The 22,006-nt window shown below is 43.6% G+C and overlaps 2 protein-coding genes across 2 annotated transcripts in view; both read left to right on the top strand.

The window, feature by feature from the left end:
• Positions 1 to 7,308: 7,308 nt before the first annotated feature.
• On the top strand, positions 7,309 to 9,998 carry LOC134869892 (piggyBac transposable element-derived protein 3-like). The gene is made up of 2 exons (XM_063891843.1): positions 7,309 to 7,532; positions 8,231 to 9,998. Exon 2 carries the CDS (start codon positions 8,433 to 8,435, stop codon positions 9,726 to 9,728), a length of 1,296 nt encoding a protein of 431 aa, XP_063747913.1. The 5' UTR covers positions 7,309 to 7,532; positions 8,231 to 8,432; the 3' UTR covers positions 9,729 to 9,998.
• A 7,392-nt stretch (positions 9,999 to 17,390) lies between these two features.
• arhgap39 (Rho GTPase activating protein 39) overlaps positions 17,391 to 22,006 on the top strand; it is a 69,383-nt gene continuing 64,767 nt past the window's right edge. The window contains exon 1 of the mRNA XM_063892237.1: positions 17,391 to 17,494. Coding sequence (XP_063748307.1) covers positions 17,484 to 17,494 — 11 coding nt within the window. The 5' untranslated portion in view covers positions 17,391 to 17,483. The remainder of the gene's footprint in view (positions 17,495 to 22,006) is intronic.

Below are 22,006 nucleotides of genomic sequence, written 5' to 3'. Positions count from 1 at the left end.
CTTTTTATATTCTGATACTTGGATTAGATTACTGATAACATCTTTTTACAGGTAATTATAAATTAGTATTTTTTTCAAATAACCCTCCTAAGTCTGACTGTATAGCCTATGTGTTCGATATATTCAGGAGATAGCTTGCTGTGATCGTATAGTGGTTACTCTGCGTTGTGGCCGCAGCAACCCCGGTACGAATCCGGGTCACGGCAGTTTCCTGCACGTTCGTTATCAAGAGTAAATGGAGAATAGCTATAAAAAATAGTTGGTCAAATACAGGGTGTCTTTAACCATTAGCCAAAAAACTCATCATGACAGTGTCCTACATATAGAATTGCACTTTAGCCTCTCCACTTCCTACTTTCCATGGCCCAGAATAATATTATATGTTTTGAATATAATTATTGATGCGTTAAAGTGTTATCAAAGCTGGTAAAGGCTCAGCTCATTTTAATGACTTTGTAAACTGCACGGTAGCTTATGAATTTACTCCAGATATAACTAAAGTGTTGATTATATTTCACATCATTAATCCAAATCTGTAAAGTAGTTACAGTTAATAATTGTAGTGGAGTAAAAGCATGCCATTTACTTCTAATTTGACTTGGGTAGAAAAGTAGCATACAATGGAAATACAAAAGTAGCAGTACAGTACTCGAGTAAATGTACTTAGTTACCAACCTCATGGTAGATAAATACAATTCGTTATTATGCATAAGGGCGCCACACCAGGGGGGGCGCCAAAGTGATGGTAAAAAATAAATAAATAATAATAAAATAAAAATGGTATTTTCTTTATGTTTCGCCCAGGAACCTGAATATATGAGCATGTCGTCGAAAACAAGAGAAGAAAATATAAGACCGTGAGACCAAGGATGACTGTGCGTAGCCTTATCGAGGATTGTGACTATGTAGCTACACATACAGAGGCAGCAGTGGTGGTGGCCATGATGAACATACACGCGACCACACACGCTGAAGTCCCCAGGGAGCCGCGCGCAAATGCTAAAATGGAGAAACTCAGGCGCCCCTTCATAGCATTGGCCGGAACGGCCGAGACCTGGTCATACTTCCTAACCCGCTGGGGTGAGTACAAGAGGGGCACTAAACTTGTTGGGTCCCACGTTGTCACACAACTGCTAGAGTGCTGTGAGGAGGATCGGAGAAAAGACCTCACCCGCACAGCGGGCAAGAGCCTAGTGGACAATGATGAAAAGGATGTCCTGGTGAGTACAAAGGACCTTATTCCCGTATCCATGATCATGAAGCCCGCGAACAATGAGGGAATACAGATTCTCGGGCCGCAGTCGTCAGGTTCGCAGGTAACAGCAACGACGCCCGAAGGATCGAGACACGTCAGATTGCGTATGAGACGGACACTTCAGAACGTATATTCCTTTCGCGCAAAGCCTGCGTGGACCTGGGCATGATCTCAGAAAAGTTCCCAACACTCGGGGAGGTAAACCTGGCGGCCTCGGACTCATGCGACTGCCCGCGGCGTGCGGAGCCTCCGATCAGGCCAACGACGCTCCCCATGCCGGCCACCGAGGCTAACAGGGAAGCTATACGGAAACACTTGCTTCGGAATATACGCTCAGAGCACATTCAATACATGCCCCCACCAGCCCCTGCCGAGGATGTCCGGTCCACCGCTTTGTCTCATGCTTGATGAGGATGCAACGCCAGTTGCCTGCCACACCCCCATTCCCGTGGCCATACACTGGCAAAGTGAAGTAAAAGCGGGCCTCAACCAGGATGTTCGTCTTGGGGTGTTGGAAGAAGTGCCCATTGGCACGCCGGTGATGTGGTGTCACCGCATGGTGATCTGTGCAAAGAAGAACGGCAAGCCACGACGCACTGTCGACTTCCAAGCCCTGAACAAGCATGTGCTCAGCAAGACCCACCACACGCAATCCCCGTTCCACCAGGCGAGACATGTACCAAGTGGGAAACGCAAGACTGTGTTCGACGCCTGCAACGGCTACCAAGACGACCTTCATCACCCCATGGGGGCGCTACCGGTACCTTTCGGCCCCACAAGGGTACGTGGCGTCGGGGGACGGTTACTCACGACGGTACGACGAGGTGGTCGCGGACATCGGCAACAAGACCAAGTGTGTGGACGACACACTGATGTGGGCTGATACAATTGAAGAGAGCTACTTCCAGGCGATACAATGGCTGGATGTTTGTGGCAGGAATGGCATCATCCTTAACCCGGATAAGTTTGTCTTTGCCGCACCCACGGTGGACTTTGCAGGCTTCACAATCACCATGACTGACGTACGGCCATGCAGCCGTTACCTGGAGGCAATCCGAGACTTTCCACGACCGCGCAACGTCACTGACGTCAGGTCCTGGTTTCGGACTGGTCAACCAGGTGGCCTACGCCTTCAGTATGGCTGAACGTATGCAACCGTTCAGGAAGCTCCTGCAGAGTGGGGTACGCTTTGAGTGGTGTCCAGAGTTGGAGGACGTTTTCCGCGAGTCGAAGGAGGCAATTGTCCAGGAGATCGAGCGCGGTGTCCGCATCTTTGACAAGTCCAAGTCAACGTGACTCGCCACGGACTGGTCGAAGGAAGGCGTCGGTTTCTGGCTGTTCCAGAAGCACTGTCAAGGCACACCGGTCAGGCCCTTCTGCTGCGCTGATGGATGGAAGGTGACCCTGGTTGGCAGCAGATTCACACATGCAGCCGAATCCAGATACGCGCCCGTAGAGGGCGAGGCGCTCGCAGTCGTGGACGCCTTGGACAAAGCACGCTACTTCGTGTTGGGCTGCAGGGACCTCATTGTGGCAGTCAACCACAAGCCGCTGCTGAAACTCCTTGGCGACAGAGCCCTTGACGACATACCCAACCCCCGTCTCAGGAACCTCAAGGAGAAGACCCTGCGCTAACGTTTCCGCATCATACATGTCCCGGGCATGAAGAACAGGGCCGCGGATGCCATGTCGCGCAGGCCGGTCGGCACCCCGTGCCCATCGCCCATGGATCTCCCAGACGACAATGCCGCCGTAGTGACCCACCGCTCACCCAGCACACACGCTGCAATCGGTGACATGGGATTGCGTCAGGGAGGTCACCAGCAGCGACGGCAATATGCTCATATTGGAGGAGATGGCAGTAGACGGCTTCCCCGAGTCGAGGACTGGGATGCCGGTGGCGATTCGTTGCTTCCACCAGTACCGCAAGGACATTTCGTAGGCTGACGGGCTGGTCCTGTACAAGGATAGGGTAGTCATACCGCCCTCACTCCGTGGCGAGGTACTTAGCGCCCTGCACGCTGCCCACCAGGGCGTCTCCATGATGACCGCCCGTGCAGAATCATCTGTGTTCTGGCCAGGCATGTCGGCCGACATCTGCGCCACTCGGAATAACTGCAAACACTGTCACCGGATGGCACCCTCTCAGCCCGAGGCACCACCGACCCCGCCAATCCTGGCCGTTTACTCCTTCCAGGCGGTGTGTTCAGACTTTTTCATGCACAGGGGTGTACACTACCTCGTGACGGTGGACCGCTACCCGAATTGGCCGATCATCTCGAGGTCGACGGGTGGCGCCGCAGACCTCATATGCCAACTACGCCGTGCCTTTGCCACATACGGGATGCCTGAAGAGCTTGCATCGGGCGGGGGGCCAGAGTTCACCTCCGCCGAGACCAGGTCTTTCCTTCGCAGATGGGGCGTGCACCACCGTCTCTCATTGGTGGCCTTCCCCCACAGCAACTGCCGCAGCCTACTTCCGTCGTCCTGGTGGTGCCGGGCCAGGATGTCCTTCGTGCAACACTGCCGGCCTCTGCGACCCCTGTGGCCTCTCCCCCATCAGTGCCTGCCGTGACGCCGTCGCCGGCGACTGACTTACGCGGTCCACCAGGATGGCCTGTGTGCCTGCCTGGCACAAGGACTATGCTGTGGGTTAGTCTTGGATGGGTTCTGCGGGCATTGTGTTGATGTTGTGGAATTTCCCGTTGTGTTTATTATGCGTACAACCATTCGTTCAATTCTGTTTTTCTTTCAGCCTTTTTTTTTAGAGTGTTAAAGGCTCAGGGGGAGATAGGGAATATTGCACTACGGTCATTTATGCTGTTGCACTTAGTGAAACAGGAAGCAGAAGACCTCTGTTTAGATGTAAACATACCAGCACTTTCAGCTGCTCATGACATTTCACTGCAATCGTCCGTTAAAGCAAGTGAAGAAATGGAATGTTGTTCTTATTTAGTGAGCGTTGAGCGAATAGGCACTAGTAGTGAGTTGACGTCCATGGGAAAAGATGGATAAAGCAAAAAAGCTGTCGGGGCTGAAAATAGGAAAAGGAGATGGCATGTCAAGGGATGCGACAACAGTTAAATAAGTGGATGGTGAAAGGCAACAGGTAGGATGATTTAAAGTGTGACGTGACAAAAGCTACATAATTGTTAACAGAGAGGGTTCTAAAGGATCTTTGTTTGTAGGCTTACTTTTGCACTTTGAGGCATTATGTTGCAGGGCCAGTTCTGGAGGGGTAGCAACGGGAGCAATTGCACCCAGGCCGGTTTGGAGGGGGGCCCAACCAAAAAACAATTAAGATTTCTCTTTTACTCAAGTACATGATCTGAGTACTTCTCCCACGTTTGCACAGCATAGAATAAAGATGCTATAGTTAGGGGTCACCAACCTTTTTGAAACTGAGAGCTACTTCATGGTACTGAGTCATACAAAGGGCTACCAGTTTGATACACTTCTGGAATAACAAATTTGCTCAGTTTGCCCATGGTTATATATTATTATCAATGATAAAGGATACTCATCTTTGTGAAGACACTGATCACGTTAAGGATTTCTCACTATAATTATCAACAATGACTGAACAAGGTAGGAAACACATAATATCAATATTCAACACTTTATTTCTATTTATCTCAGCAATTGTTTACATTTTCAGATGATCACTTCTACAACATTTCGTAGGAAACATTTTCACCTGCCACTGACAAACCCTTTTAACAAATCATGAACTATGTTGCACCATGTTTGAAAAGGTTATCAATTATGTAATGTTATATTATCACATTTTGAACTAATGACCAAATCTTTTTAACAAAATTATATCGGTTGCATTTTATGAACACACTTTTGAATTGAAAACAATTTTTAAATATTTTATTCAACTTTGCCATGTTGCCACTGACAACATCTGGTTTCTTTGTTAGTGGGAAGACTGGCATTGCATGCTTTTCACCAGTGTATCGTAATCTGGTGTGTAACTTGACACTGCAACTCTGAGTGAGTCTTGCAAATGTGCATCAGTGAGGCGTGTTCTGTGTTTGTTCTTGATGAAGTTCATGTCCGAAAACGCTGATTCACAGAGATAGGTTGAACCAAACAGGCTGGCAACCTTCATAGCTGCTGTGCTTACCCCACTGTACTTTTCTGGGTCAACAAGGCACCAAAAGTTTGGTGCAGCCGGGTAGGCTTTGAGGTGGAGATCATTTTGCAATGTTACGATTTCAATCTCCACCTGTCCAGCTTCCAAGTTGAACGTTGCACTTAGTTGCTCAGCAATGCATGTTATGTCCACGTTCATGAAAGGATTGGAAATGAATGACACACATGGCTTAAGCTGATCAAGGTCACAAAACCTATTCTCAAACTCTTGCCCAAGTGTGTTTATGACTTGACAGTACTTTTCTGCAACTTTGTCAAATGTCTCAGATGCAGAAGCATTATCTTTTAGCACCGACTGCACAGAGGGAAAGTGCAACACATTTTTTCTCTGTATATGAATAATAATAATAATAATGACTTGGATTTATATAGCGCCTTTCATAATACCCAAGGTCGCTTCAGAAAGTGGGAGGAGGGAGGTAGAGAGAGGGGTGGGGGGTTAGGGAAGATAGGCAAGAGAGAAGAGGTGTGTTTTGAGGTGCTTTTGGAACTGTGTGAGAGACGTGGCAGAACGGATATGAGGGGGCAGAGTGTTCCAGAGGGTAGGGGCAAGTACACAGAAAGCCCTATTGCCAAAGGTTCTGAGTCTGGTGCGAGGAGTGGAGAGTAAGTCCTTGCTGGTGGAGCGCAGGGACCGTGACTGGGAGTACGGCAGGAGGAGGTTGGTGATGTACTGGGGTGCCAATGAGTGAAGTGATTTGTAGGTGAGGAGGAGGATTTTGTAGCAGATCCTTTGTTTGATTGGTAGCCAATGCACAGAGAAAATGTTCATCTTGGCTTTAAATGCATTTAAAGCACTTATCATGTCAACAACAGTCTTACCTTTGCCTTGCAGCTCGCAGTTCAAGTGGTTTAGTTTCCCTGTAATGTCCGTTAAAAATGCAAGGTCAAGTGTCCACTCTGTATCCTCTAGCAGCGAGACGTCTTCGCCTTTGGACTGCATGAACTCTTTGATTTCACCCAAAAGTGACAAAAAACGAAGTAAAACTCGTCCTCTGCTGAGCCATCGGATTTGTGTGTGTAGCAGCAGGTCAGCTGACATCTCCTCCAATAGCACCTTGAATATCCTGTGCTGTTTCGCTTTGGAGCGGATGCTGTTTATGATTTTTACAACGGGAGTCATCACATGCCCAAAGCCGATCACTTTTGCACATAGCGCCTGCTGGTGAATGATGCAGTGGTAATGCAGAAATGTTGGGAAGTCTGGGTCACCTTTACAGTGGGCGATGAAACCTGTAGCCTATGTCGGCCGATCATAGCAGGAGCCCCGTCTGTCGTCACCGATACAAGCTTTTCCAATGCTACCCTTTTCTGCACGAAAAAGTCCTTCACCGCGTTGTAAATGTCAGATCCCCTCGTAGTTGTCTTTAAGGGCAGTAATGTCAGGAGTTCTTTTGTGGAGAAATCATCAAACACCATCCGGATAAAGAGCAACAGCTGCGCTGTACTGCTGCTGTCCACGGGCTCATCGCACTGGATGCTGAACCACCTGCACTTCGCCAGATCCCGGTCCAGATGATCCGCCAGGTTACCGGACATAGCCGACACTCGTCTAGTCATCGTAGATGCTCCCAGTTGGACATCAGAGAGAGTAGAGATTAGATCAGTTCCATTTTTCTCGTCTTTAAATACAGTGTTAGCAATTATCATCATTGCTTCTTTGAAAACTTCTCCGTCTGAGAATGCCTTCTTTTTTTATTAGAAAATGTGTAGCTCTAAACGAGGCTTCAGTTGCTTTTTGGGAGTCTTTCACCGGCCTCGTGAAAAAAGACTGCTGCTTAACCAAAGCTGCCTTTAGCTCGCGGGCTTTTTCTGCCCGTAGAGCGCTTCCCTGTGGGTAGTTAGCATGGTACCTTTTGTGATGCGTAGTAAAGTGTGTCCTATCCTCCTGGGACCCAGCCCATAGACTTGTGTCCTCTATAGTGGACATTTAGTTAATGTGAATAATTCTTTATTTTTTTGAGCTACTCTATGAATACCCGTTGTCTTCTAAAGAGGACATCCTGGGCTTTCCATTGATATACAACATCATTGGTTTGGTGGCAGGGAACCACCGCTTTCTTCCTCTTCAAAATGGCTGCCATAGGCACAGCCACATTTTATGGAAAGAGGAAAGGTAAGTCAAATTTCATCTATTTGTTGTAATTTTTCAAATGACATTGACACATTTTTTTGTTTATGAACATGTCAGGAATCATATTTACAACTTTATTTGTACTTACTTTGTTTTAGATTTTAAATAATAACTATTTTATGAATGTCCATTAAAATGGACACCAGGACTAAATGTATCAAATTTAACGCTACATTGTTGTAGGGACCAGAACTGAAGCAGAGAGAATTTTATTCAAGATAGTTGAGGGAGGCTCTGATTTGGAGCTCTCTGATGATGAGAAGGATGAGGACCAGGACCCTGTGCTGGAAGACGGAGCAAAAGGGGAAGAGGAGGAGGAGGAAGATGATGATGAACAAGATGCAGGGAGATCAGACAGTGAGGGCAAAGAGGCAGAGACAGACAGTGACAGGGAGGAAAGGCGTCCTCTGTGGACCAGGAATACTGTGTATGTTTGTTTCATTTCTTAGTCAGTATGTTATTCCATACTGAGGGTTAAATAAATGTTGTTACTGTAGTACAGCAATTCCTAGCACACAGAAACTAGTTGAGCTCTTCAGAGTCAGAGCGTTTGCGCTTTTGCTTAAATTCGTGTAACAGATTGTTCTTCACTGTTTTTGCTCCAAACATTACCTTAATTTCTATTCCTGTTATTGTAATGTAATTGTACTGTAATGTAATTTCTATTATTTTTATTTTAGATTCACACCTGTGCTACCAGTGCCTCCTGAATATCAAGACGATCCAAGACAGCGTGCTGATTGGAGCCCATTCCAGTACTTTTCTCAGTATATCGATCACAAAACCTTTGTAGATTTGGCACAGTTCACTAACCAAAGAGAGCTACAATCCAGAGGAGTGTCCCTCAATACCACTCCACAAGAAATTAAAACCTTCTTTGGGATGTCAGTTCATATGGCCTGCCTTGGCTATCCCAGAATCAAGATGTTTTGGGCCAAAAAAACGAAAGTGCCCATAATAAGCCAAAAAATTACAAGGGATCGGTTCTTCAAGCTTAGAGGCTCCTTAAAGCTTGTTGATGACCTGGCAGTAAACGAGGAAATGAAAAAGGAAGACATTCTGTGGAAAGTCAGGCCTTTACTTGAACGTGTGAGGCAAGGATGTCTCAGCCTTCCAAGACCGCAGATTGTCTGCATTGATGAACAGATCATCCCGTTCACTGGTCGGTGCCCAGTAAGGCAATTCGTTCCAGGTAAACCTAACCCTACTGGGTTGAAAGTGTTCGTCCTTGCATCTCCGAATGGCCTGATGCTTGACTTCGAAGTGTTTCAGGGCAAGAACACATTCCAAAACCAAGCACAGGGCGTAGGGTCTGCGTCAGTGCTGCGCATGGCTGAGACCGTTCCACCAGGGAGCCACTTGTACTTTGACCGGTACTTTACAACGATCAAGCTCCTTGATACTTTGCTGAAAAAGAGCCTTCCAGCTACAGGGACCATAATGATGAACCGAGTGCCCAAAGAGTGCAAGTTTCCAGGAGACAGTGTGATGAAGAAACAGGGAAGAGGAACAATGGTGTCATTGGTCAGGAAGAATCCTGAGTTGTCTGTCACAAAATGGTTCGACAACAAAGCCGTAACCATGGCGTCCACAATCCACGGAAGAGAGCCTGAGGATATCTGCACCAGATGGTGCAAAAAAGAAAAAAAACATGTTCAGGTGAAAAGACCAGCAGTGATCAAGCAGTACAACGACAACATGGGTGGTGTAGACCTATGTGACCGCATGCTGAGCTTTTACCGCATGTCCAACAGGACCAAGAAGTGGACAACGCGTGTGATCGCTCACTTCTTTGATGTTGCCATCACAAACTCCTGGATCCAGTACAAGTCTGACAGCAATGCACTCAAACGTCCAGTGAAGAACACAGAGCAGTACTTGGATTTTAAATTGCACCTGGCTGAGGAGTTGTTGGATAGTCCAGAACTTGATGGGGACAGTGAAGACAGTGAAGATGGTGAAGACTACGAACCACCAACCAAAGTGAGAATCCAACAACCAGAGCCATCTGTGCGAAAAGTAGGAGCTGTGCATATGCCAGAAATGATGGATATCAAACACGCAGAGAGGTGCAGAAACAAGGGCTGCAAAGGGAAGACGTACATGAGGTGTACAAAATGCAAAATGTTTCTGTGCATCACAAAGAAGAGGAATTGTTTCTTGAAGTATCATCGTTGAAAAGAAAGGAAAATGCAAGAAAACAAAAGGAGTTTCAAATTAGCCTAAACAAACATGTTCAGAAGGAATTTCAAATTACAGTACACTTGTTCTTTGTGTAACAATATTGTTCATTTTCATGTTAAAGCTTATATTATTTTTTCATCATTTTTTACACAAAAATAGTCCTATTGTCCTCCACAGTGGACATACTGTAAAATTTAAATAAAAACAAAATTTGAAAAAAATTTAATTGTAAGTTGTTTCTTTCACCCCCAATAGTTAGAAAATCACAATAAAAAAGAAATTGGAAGACACTTTTTTTCCTCGGTTCCCAGGAGGATTTATATTATATTTTTTATGTCAGTAAAATAAACGGAAAGCTGTGTATTACATAGATTAGTTTTACATTTTTTTGGGGAAAAGCTTACTGTTCATGTTAGCATGGGTGCACTACTGGCTTTAGTAGCAGTGACGCTGGAAGTCATTCAGAGTTGGGGGTGCTGAGTGACGTCTTCCGGTGACGATGACGTCACACCAAACGCAGCACAACGGAGCAAAAAATGAGCTAGATTCAATATTATGCTACAACTTACAATAGGCTACTTAAATAGGCTCTATCTCATAACGACCGTCGTGTCATCATAACATTACAATAGTTTTGTGTACATCAGATGGCCAGTGTGTAGCATAGCCTACTGTATACATTTACTGAGACACACACAGACTTTATTCCTAATAAGTCGTTTATTGAGCGACTTAACTGATTACTGTTTTACCAGCAGGCAAATCCAGGTCTGCCGTTATAAACGACATTCTCTCTCGTCTCTCTCTCACTCACTCACACACACACAACAGCAGCTGCAGCTGCAGCATGAACAGCCATCCTCCTCTTGCGCTCATTCACAGAACTACAAAGTAAAACAAGACATAAGCAATTAGCCAACTATATTTCCTAAAATAGCCTGATAACAAATGAGACGGGAAACTAAAAACACAACGAATCGAGCAGCACAACCACATTACCAGCTAAGCAATTTGTAACCAAGACCAAACCTGGCCTAAGGAAACGTAATAAAAAGCATTGCCTACCTGATGGTAGAACTCCAAAGGTTGTCTTGCGCTCTGGGGTGGTGCTGATGAATTCCGTCATGAGGGCATGGATGTCTAGCGTGTCCAGGATATCCTGGTGCATGTGCAGCAGGGCCAGGTGCGTTAGTCTCCTCTGACTGACTGTGTTACAAAGCCAAGTCTTTAGGCGGCAGAGTGTCGAGAACGACCTCTCTGATGAAGCCACAGTAACGGGCAGAGAAAGACAGAGATGGAGGAGAGCTTCCACATCTTTGAAAAGCATTATTGTTTGGACATGTAGGTTAGACATGTACATCGCAAGGTCGTTAAGACTTGAAAAGTTCTCCTGTTGCATTAGCCCCCCCAGCATCCGTAGTTGCATATGGAGACCAGGCACATCTATATTTTCTGGCAACTTGAGAGAGCAAAGGTCTGCCTCTGTGCCAACTGAGCCTTTTGTGGCAGCAAGCAATGTGGCCTCCCTAAGTGCTGCGGTTGCCATGCCACTCTGATCAAACCGGCGTTCTAGTTCACAGTTCACGAGGTCAAGCGCTTCGAAGAAATCTCTTCTCCAAGACGCCACTCCTTTTGCTGGAACAATATCCTCAGCCTCTGTTGTGCTGTGAAATCTGGACGGTGTCTTGCTTACCCGGCTGTTGGGATCAGGCATCCTGAGGTTGTGTACAGCTGTTGATGCGCTGGTTTTTCTCAGCATTTCCTCCACAGCATTATCGGTGCGTAAGGCCTGTACGCGCTCTCTCAGGGTCCGTATACATTCTAGCACTCCAGCGACGGTTGAGTACTCAGCTTGAAGCACTTTGGCCACAGCTTCGCACGGAGTAAAGTGTGACTCTGAGCAAAGAAGGCCGAACATCATTTTGCCTTTTTGCGCTTGTTTCAGAAGCCCAGAGATCTTTGACCTCGTTTCACCGCGAATGCTGCGGTCTTGATGGGGCGTTTGGAGTGTCTGGAGAACTGCGCTAAAAGAACATATTACCCTGGATATGGCATTGGCTCTGACACACCATCTTGTTGGACACAACCCAAGAAGGTTGCACCTCACTTCGTCGCCGAAAAAAGACTCAAAAATGGTCTTCCGCTTGGTGGATTCTCTGATGACAGTAGATATGCTTTGTAAAAACTGGAGTGTGTCAGCTATGAGCGGCACCTCTCGCGCGACCTCTTGCAGCACCAGGTCAAGGGAGTGATTGCAACAGTGTAGGAACAAGGATCCTGGACATACTCCTCCGAGTCTCGCCTGGACCCCGGAAAATCGCCCAGACATGTGTTGGCCCCATCAAAACAGTATCCCTGCAACTTCTCCAGAGGTATGTTTAAACGCAAAAACACATATTTTCTGCACAGGAATAGAGTTTCCAATGTAGTGTCAGATGCGTTGTAGAATCCCAAAAACTGGCACTTCTGGGCGAAATGTTGGTCTGTGTAGAGCAAATGATTCGAAAATTGTTCACGTGATGTTATATCTGTTCCGTCTGCAATTAAGCCATAGTATGGGGAGCTGTAGGTCTCTGCTACCATCTTGCGCTGAACAGCATGAGCTAATCGTTCCAGAATTTCGTTTTGGATGTTGTCTCCCATCCAGTTGTCCCGTCTGAGTAGCCACTCGCATGCAGCAGGTTGGGAATACGTTCTCTCAAGCATCAGCTGCCAAAACACACCACCACGATGGTTCTGTCCTCTCATAGGTAGCCGCTCGAGTGCTAGGAACCTCAGAGATCTGAAGGCCAGCTCCAAAACGGTCTGCGCTGTCATCTGGTCTTTAGCGATAGCATGTGAAAGCATTACACTGATTGGTGTTCTCTTTAATGCTGCTAGTTTGTGTACGGCTTTGAGATGAAAGTGTGATTTCTCATGTTCGCAAAATTTCTCACTTGCCTTTTGCCAATTGCAAAATCCTCCTCTGACAAAACTCCCAACACTCATCCTGTCCATTGACAAGGCACTTCTTGACGGCAGAGCAGCATAGGAAGCACAGAGCTGTGTCCTTTTCTGTATCGTAGTGGAGCCATGACCACAGTGTAAACCACCCGGACTTGAACGGCCGAGAGAATTTTTCATTGCCAAAGCGTCCGGCTGGGAATGTAAAGTTTGTTGGCTGAAAAGGCTCCTCACCAAAACAATATGCATCAGGTACATACCCACTTGTTCCTAAAGCATCCTCAGAGTCAGGGGAGGTGGTAACGTTAGCATTATCTGCACTATTGCTGGCTACAGTCAGCATTAGCTGTTGTTCATCTTCCCCAGGGCTGCAGCCAGTGCTAGAGTGATAAGACAACGGGCTCTCCTGGACACTTTCCTCATGGTTGCAGGATGACTTTTGTTGTTTGGCTTTATGGCCATTTCTATCTTTAAAACAATCCGAAATTCTTTTCTGACTCATAGTACAGTTCCTGTAGCTACACGATACCACCACTGTTCCCTCGGGACTGGTTGTGGGCGCCTAAAGCTAACCACCTCACAAGCCATATTTGTGAACATAACATAATTTTTGAATGACACAGGAAACAAAAATATCACGATTATGTAAAAGTAGAAAATTAATGTTTTTATTTTGAAAAGTAAAAAGTTGAAAATAAAAATGATTAATTTACTACGTCAGTGCTGCAGTGTTGCAATAGTCCTTCACCAGGGGGTGCTGCAGCACCCTCAGCACCCCTACTTCCAGCGTCCCTGTTTAGTAGCTAGTTCTAACTTAACTTTTCCTTTCCATATCATTCATCTGATGATAGACGTCTCATGATTTTCATTTTAACGTAACTGGGCTGTTTTATTGACTCGTGATTTTGCTTATAAATTCCGATTCAACCATTAGCCTACCATCGTGGTAGCGCTAAGAGGTTTGCCGTGGTCCATTCAGCATTGGCCTAGCTCAGTTCTTGTGATGAAAGTGACCACCCCCAGGACCTCAACACGAACATGATCATGTTAAGACTAAGAGTACCATTTTAACATTAAGCTATACACATATTATCAAAACAATAAAAACAAAATTACGCTTGTATGTTTTGGGTCCATAGGTAAGTGCAGTCATCAAGATTTTTTTTTAGCTGTAACTCAGCCCAAGTAACTTTAGCAATTAACTATTAATATATTAATCACAAACACCACCTTATTTCTACTGGTGCTAGCAGTTAATCTTATATCATACACAAAGCCAACTAACGATGGCTGACACTCCTGCAGCACCTCCCACAGTATCTCCCTGGGAACCCGGTCAAACGACTTCTCCAAATCCACATAGCACATGATGAGCGTTCTCCCAGGCCCCCTCCAGGATCCTTGCGAGAGTAAAAAATAAAGTTATATTTCACATCTTTAATCCATAACTGCAAAGGAGCTAGAGTAAATAATTGTAGTGGAGTAAAAGTATGCCATTTACCTCTAATTTGTAATGGAGTAGAAGCACAAAGTAGCTTGGAAATACTCATGTAAAGTAACAGTATCGTACAGCTCTCGAGTAAAATGTAATTAGTTACTTCCAACCTCATGGTGTAGATAAATAAAATACATTCGCTATGAGCTGTTGACGGTGGAAATGAACACATGCAAATGATAAAACACAAACAAATAAGTATCACAATTGCTAAAACACATGGTAAAATATGGTATACACATTCAAAAATCAGCCGCCTTCAGGCCTTGTAATTAGGGAAAAGTGGATAACAATCTAAGTTTTGCTTACATGAACATTACTGCTCTTTGAGACGGAGTTAATTGTTAGGTAGATTAATCTTTAACAATAACTCAATAGTGTTTTGCATCGATTTTCCTTGATTAAGAACTAACAGCATAACAATTCTTAAGTGTTCTCTTCTCTTATAGATTCTCCAGCCTTTTTTCCCTTTCAATAATCATAACACACCGATTAATTGTTCTCACACTGTCCTTATTGCATTTAAAAGTAATTTAAAAAAACTGCAATTACTCATATACTTAAAGTGTTCTTAGTATTTGCTAGTACACTGAAAAAACTGAAACATTGAGTTTAATTAAATGAATTATGTCAACACATTTCACATAACTGTATAGTTTTAGTTGAAAGCAATAGCAGTAAATTGAACCTAATATTTTTTATTTCAACTTGATACTATTGCTTTCAAATAACCTAAAACAGTTGAAATCTGTTGACAATATACATTTCATTAAAGTCCACTTTTAAGTTTTATCAGTGTAGTAGATGGGTTTATTATAGTGTGCACTTACTTCAATTATGTGTATTTATGCTGTATATTACTAAGAGAGACGCTACATATTTAAATTGTTAACTGTTGACATTTATGTGTTTACGGTTAATGTTCGGTTTTATTTATCATGTATGTGCAATGCCTTGTTTACATGCTGCTGTGACAAACCAATTTACCAAATTGGAATCAATAAAGTACATTTAATCTCAATCTAGATGTATTCTAATCTAATCTAATACCGAAAACTCCTTTAATTTCCCTCAGTTGCAGTTCAAACAGCGGGCACAGAGGGGCTCCAGAGTCTGTGCTACAGCTCACGGTGACTTTATGCTCATGGAATACATACAGTAGGATCTCCTGATGGATAACTAGCAATACACAGTTCCAACACAATATCCTAGCATTGGTGCAAGTAGGTACTATGCACACATCATATATTGTGTTTGTCTATTTTATTATTGAGATATATATATCTCAAATGAAATGTGTGATTTGTTTGGAAGGAGAAAGCTTGATGTTAGACAAGATTTGAAGCTATTATTGTTGTCGTACTTTGTTTAACATTCTGATTTATGCAAAATTGCCACGTCCAAGATCAAACCAGCAGGAATAAAAAGAATACAAATAAACCCTTAGTCCTTAGACCCTTGTGGCACACAAGAAAGAACTCCCCAAAGAAACTCCAGGTTAAGGTTTTGTATGTCACATTTTGGAGCCAAATATCCCAGAAGCCGATCATTCACCAATGTCTTAAAAATGGTCCATAGTAGGAGTGTATGTGCTATTTCTTTTAATGACAGTAAGAACAGATGACCACAGCCCTTTCTTAAGTATAGTCAAGCAGTCATAAAATGTTTTGAAGTGCTATGTGTTGTGGCAGAGTTTCACCCTTTTTTCCAATTGATCCTTGGGCAAAAGAATGCTGTCAGTCCACTATTGATTCCACTATATGTCCATCTAAAAAACAGATTACAGGACTTACTTTAATTGATTTGCCTTTTGTACTTTAAAGATGCAAATACTGTAAACATAAGGAATGTCTATCCAGTAATTTATACTCAGAATTGTGTAACATTTTGTGGTGATGTCTAAGACACTTTTCCACAATCTAGACCATCAGGTGTCCAGCTAACTTCCCAACAAACCAACCAATTATCTAATGAATTGTGAGGGGCTCTTAGGGGCCCCTGTGGGAGTTGCTCTCTCTGCCTGGATGTAATTAAGCCTTAAGTCAAAGTAAAAGAGAGCTCTGGCTGGCGGTACATCTATCTGCATGTAAACTGGCATTTAGAATGCAGGTTTGGACAAAGCTATGATTAATGAATTGAAAATATCTATTGTTTGGAAAAAAATATATACTTTGACTTTTGATTTAAAAATCAAGTAGTTCCTGATTTGGCGAGAGTTGAAAAAAGCTGTGCTCATCTGTACCTCGGATGTTAATCATCTGCATTAATTAACATAAGCAGGACTAGGTTTAAAGGGGAGGTAGTGCAGTCATGTATGTCAATAGTTACGTTTGAGCACTTCAGAGGAGTTTTGATCACACACAAAATCTTTAATAGGCTATCCTTCTTTAATTTTCTACAAAAAGATATCCGAGTTCATAAAGAGGTTGTCAGAGTCCTGTATGGTGAGTTCATATGCTTTCTCTGTGTTCGCCAGAGTTTCATCCCACAGGATGTCTCCAAATAGTTTTCAAGAAGGATATGAAAGGGAGTGTCTGTGTTATGTGGTAGCCCTGTGAGGCTTGAAGACATGTCCAGGATGCCCCGGGGCATCATGGGACTATCTGCCACCCCGTCAACCCTGACAAAGTAATACAAACGCCCCGCGTGAGATCTCTGAAGAGCAATATATTACAACCAGAGTCCCATACATATACCCCGTCCTTCTCATTTAACATGAATGCATCGCCACTTGAAACAAGCAGTGCGCTTTACCCTTCGTACCAAGTTAGCTAAAGTATAATCAGACTAATGCCGGATGTTATTAAATGTTAATTTCAGAATAAAACGCATGATATGAAAATGTGTTATAAATTGATTTTTTCTGTCGTTCTTAACATCATTGTGTCTTTATGTTGAAAGTGAAGAACGTTGTTGATCATCATTACTGCTATCTGACCTTTACCACCTGACATGACAGAATCTGATGAACATTTCCAGATATTATGTAAGTTTTGCAAAAAGTCTTTCATAGGGTCCTCTCGGTCAGTCCTGTAAATACAGACTATGAATACTTGACATTAAAACAGTATATTGTTTTCCAAATTACCGCAACTCATTAACATTTTCTGTGATAGGCTTCTTCTCTGACACAATTGATTAGACGTTTTTATTTCGAAGGTATCAATCGGAAATGCTGCGTCTCACTGCTGCCAGCTTCTCACACTGCTGTGGTGGTAGGAGTGACTCGTTGACTGCGGCGACCGCAATTTCGCCAACATGGGAGCCGCTGTGGGATTTATTCTAAACGGATTTTAAGAACCGTCGTGAAAATGGCAGAAAGGTGAGTCCAACAACACACATGCTGTCATTTTCTCCCGCTGGTTGTTTTATTCGAAGCATTCTCTCAGAGCTCAGGGAGGCGGCGAGGCTAACAGCGGTTCGGGGAGTCGCTCTGCAGAAGCGGCTGTTAGCTAGCTCGCCACTTACTCGCTCACACGATTTAATTTTTTAAAATTTCATAAAACACATCTATGAATTCCGGCTTGTTTTTTTTTGTCCGCTCATTTGTATCGTTGGTTGTTGGTATGGACGTTTTCCATTGGATATGAGTCAAGGGGGGAGGCTGTGTTCGGAGGCTGTGCTCGGCTGGCGGATGATGCTGTTGCACCTGTCGGGCTGAATCCCGTCTCTTTGCTGGAATGCAGCTAACCTGCTCATGTAGCGGGATGCTAGCAGCAGAGCCACCTCACCGTACCATCATGAGTGTGTGCTGAGCCGGGCCAGGTTACCCCCATCCTACCTCGCAGCATCCCTCCTCTGATGGATGCAGGCGCCTCCCATGAGAGGAGAAGTGTGGCTCCATCCATCTAACACCATCTTATTCAGTCTTGAGTTGTAAATATAAAGACATATCCTGGGTTCACAGTCTGCTTGCTATCAAATTCAAGGGTGTCTAAGCTTTACATGCAATTTTGATCAGTACTTCCCAATGTGATATTCGTCCATATAACAAAACAGTAAAATCAATTAATAATGTTCACTGTGGTACATTATTTAAAATTCTTTCTCCTCTAAATGTCCTATTGGTGCTTAACCAAAGTCAAATGAACCTGATTAAGAGTTGCTTGGTTAAATTGCTGCTCTTTGTGTGAATGAATTAATAACTGATTTTCACAGTGGAAATCACTCACAGAACTAACTCTAGCTCCCTAACCCTGTTTTCTGTAGCATTGAAAAGCATCACATTTTCATTTTTACTTACATTTATTGCCTCTAAAGTGAAGGGCGTGGGCTGCATCTTGAATATAGACAATGGCAATTTCCCCCTGGCAGCAAGCAAGCTCGTAATCCTGAGTTAATAATTGATGGCTGTTAAATTTGTGTTGCAAGAGGTCAATGGGCCTAATGTAAATCACTGCAGGTCTGCCCTGTGGGCTTTGGAGCGTAACACGAATCCTGGCACGTTTGTCATCACACAGATCAGAGGATGACTTCATTCAACCTATCCATCTGCTCAAAATGCACCATCGTATTTCACACAACTGCATACAGTAAGCTACCAATTGATGAGGGATTACATTGCATGGTGTTGTTGCCAGAGCTTGTTGAGATAATGGCTCCTGAATGCATCTCAGGACAAGCATTTTAAGGACAAAATGGAAGTACTTATGTGTTTTGCATAATCAAGGAGGAGAGCATAAAACCAGACAGCTCAAATGCTTCTTTCAATGAGGGTATAGATTGGTGTCTGTCAGACTCGAGAGAAAGTGAACTTCACAGGAAGAGCAGCTGCCTTTTTTAGGCCAGTCAGTGTAAGCCCCCCAAAAAGTCCTTCCATGATGGCCTACAGCAGCACTACCAATCACTTTTTCACATTGTCTTTTTTAGGTAAATTGACATCACAGTCCAAACCCCTGAATATCCCCTAATCAAATTAGGTAGAAGTTCTAAAATGGCCTTAAAGCTGAATCCAGAGTTATTTTCCCTCCATTCATTTGACTGAGTTGAAACCGGATGTGCAGATTGGAGGCGGGGCTTAAGACAAATACAACTGGGCCCAAGTTTCGGGATGATCTGGTATGTAAAATGGCCAAAACTGGTACCTACAGTCAGGACATTTTGGCTTCATGTGCCACTGAGCAACTCTGCCTCTAAGGCTGTGTCCAGTTCTCTTTATACTTCCATGGTTCAGGCTGCTCAGTGTAACCAAAGCCCCATAGACATGTGCTGGGCATTGAAGCACATTTTTGTAATAACCAAAAGGTGATACTACATTTCTGTCAGTCAGTGACATCATAGCGACCAAAAATACTTTTTCCGTTTGGCTTACATTGGGAAAGAGACATCTGTAAATCAGTGGATATTAGGGCTGAACGATTAATTGCATTTGGGATAATATCGCGATATGACAAAATGAGATTTTCCAACTGCAAAGGCTGCGATTTGACTGGTCACGTGATCTGGTCACGTGACTTGCGAGCGAGCCGAGCCGAGGGAAGCCGAGCAGGCAGGGAAAGAAGTCAACGCTGCGCTTGAACCTGTTGCACAATGGCCTCAGACTCATCAGAAGAGTGCACGGCTGGAAGTTTGGTACCAAAGAGGGGCGGCACGTCAGTTGTGTGGAATTATTTTGGCTTTAAAAAGGAAGATGCTGCGCAAGGTCAGGTATTGTGCAGAACGTGCCTCGCTACTGTTGCTACCTCACGAGGTTCACGATTGTAATCACGATTGATTTATTGCTTGTGTTTGTTGAAAAATACATGAGAAGAGGACCTTTAAAAAATAATCGTATATTAAATCGCAATTGCAATATTGAGGGAAAAAAAATCGCAATTAGATTATTTTCCAAAATCGTTCAGCCCTAGACTGGATATTTGTTTTTAGGTAAATTGACTTCACAGTCTGCACACATGAACAGCCCTATTCAAATGTGTCCTAAAAGTTGTAAAATTCTCTAATAGTTGAGTCCAGAGTTAGTTCCATGTCCATTTATTTGACTGAACTGAGAATGTACGTGACACTGCCCTGAAGGAACCGAGTGGATGCAGGGCTTAAGGGAAATTATAGTGCGCATGCTCTTTTGGCCCAATGGATGCGGAAAATTGACGGAAATCCAGGTATTTTTGTACTCGAGTCAGGCCATTTTTGCTTCATGAGTCACTAAGCAACTTTTATAGGAACAAACAGGGCCCTGCTTCCAACACTGTATCCAGTTCTCCTAATACATCCATGGTATAACCCTGACCATGATCCTGTCTTGTTTGGGCGATAGTGTTGATATAGATTGTTGTATTGATCGGCAGGGTTACTCAGGATAAAGGTCTTGGTTAAAAAGTGAAAAGATGAATCAGATTTGAAATCATTTATCAATCAACATTCCCTAAGTTGTAGCATCAACAATGTGTGTGTCATTTCTCAGTCATACAGTAAACTCAGTTTATATCTCTTTTCGGTTCTATTTTGTTTGTTTTTTCACGCAATTTGTGCCAGAGCGTCTGTCCGTTTACTCTAGCAGCAATTATGGGATTTGGGCTTTTTTTTGGTTCCTCTCCACAAAAAAACGTGTGGGCACAGCCTACTATAACAACGGCAAGAGGAACTATGAGTGTGTTTAATGTAACTGTATTTGTTTTTCTTTATTTGAAGGGATGCTGGTGACTTTTTGTAGTGGACAGCATAGTTTATCTCCAAAAGTTATTGGTTTTGTGTTAGTATCTCACACATACATTACAACTAAGTGTGACATTTCATAACTTCTGGTGAGGCCGTTTTTATTTTTATGGGTTTTGGTCATTTTCCAGATTGCCTTTTCAACAACCTTTAATGATTTCTTGTTTGTACCCAAGTTGAAAATGTATGCGTTTTTAAATAGATGTAGTATTTTAAGGTTCATATACTAATCGCAGCTGCTGTCTTATCCCATCGTGTGTTGTGGTTGCATTATACTCCACTCTGCTAAGCTTCTGTGAAAGCAGAAATCATGTGCTGTGATTTTGTCAGCATGATTTCCTCAACAAGGTTGCTAATGATTAGTTCCCAAAAGAATGACTTCTCTTTGAAACACGTTGTGATTGCAGTACAAATATTTGGGACATTTATTCACAAGGCTTAAGGTAATACTGAACTCAGTAACGCACTAAATGCGAGGTACATCCACTGCTGATGCTTTTTACATTTTGATGCTTTTCCTAATTCCTTTAATGGTCACTGTTGAAGCACTTGATCCTGAAAATCGTTGTTGACATACAGCAACATCTGTCACACACGGTCACTGCACGTGTGTCCATGTCTGGCAGCCAGCTTGACATTTGATCCAGCACAAGGGTGGGGCACGGAGCGTATGTGTTGGGCCAGCAGCATGTGGTTGAAATATTCATATTGCCGTGCTGAAGCCACTAAGCTGCTGCCATATCTGTCACGTATACTTGTGTTGTCGCTAGCATCTGGGGGTCGCTGAACAAAAATGTAGTCCTCATCGGTACAAAACACTGTTGTTTTACCTCAGCCCTGTGGTTAGTAACAACCTTTTCTTACAGCCTGTCCGTACAAGAACCCCCTAACACTTGGCATTTTTTTTAAGAGCAGATATAATGGGATGGAACATGATGGTGAATGCACCATGGTGAAATAGTTCAAATGTGTTTTACAATACAATGTTTTCCTGAAATATTACATTGTTATTTTTAAAATCAGGGCTGCAACAACCCAATATTCAGAATCAGTAGAGTTACATTAATATTAAAACAAATCTTAATTTAAATGATTGAATTTAACTTTCATTTATGTTTTTACTCTTCATTATTTCTATATTATTATTATTATTATTATTATTATTATTGTGTTCATTCTTTTT

This window comes from Eleginops maclovinus, chromosome 9, assembly GCF_036324505.1.
Source record: "Eleginops maclovinus isolate JMC-PN-2008 ecotype Puerto Natales chromosome 9, JC_Emac_rtc_rv5, whole genome shotgun sequence".
NCBI classification, from domain to species: Eukaryota; Metazoa; Chordata; class Actinopteri; order Perciformes; family Eleginopidae; genus Eleginops; species Eleginops maclovinus.
Note: the sequence above shows the minus strand (reverse complement) of the source record. Positions and strands in the feature narration are given on the sequence as shown.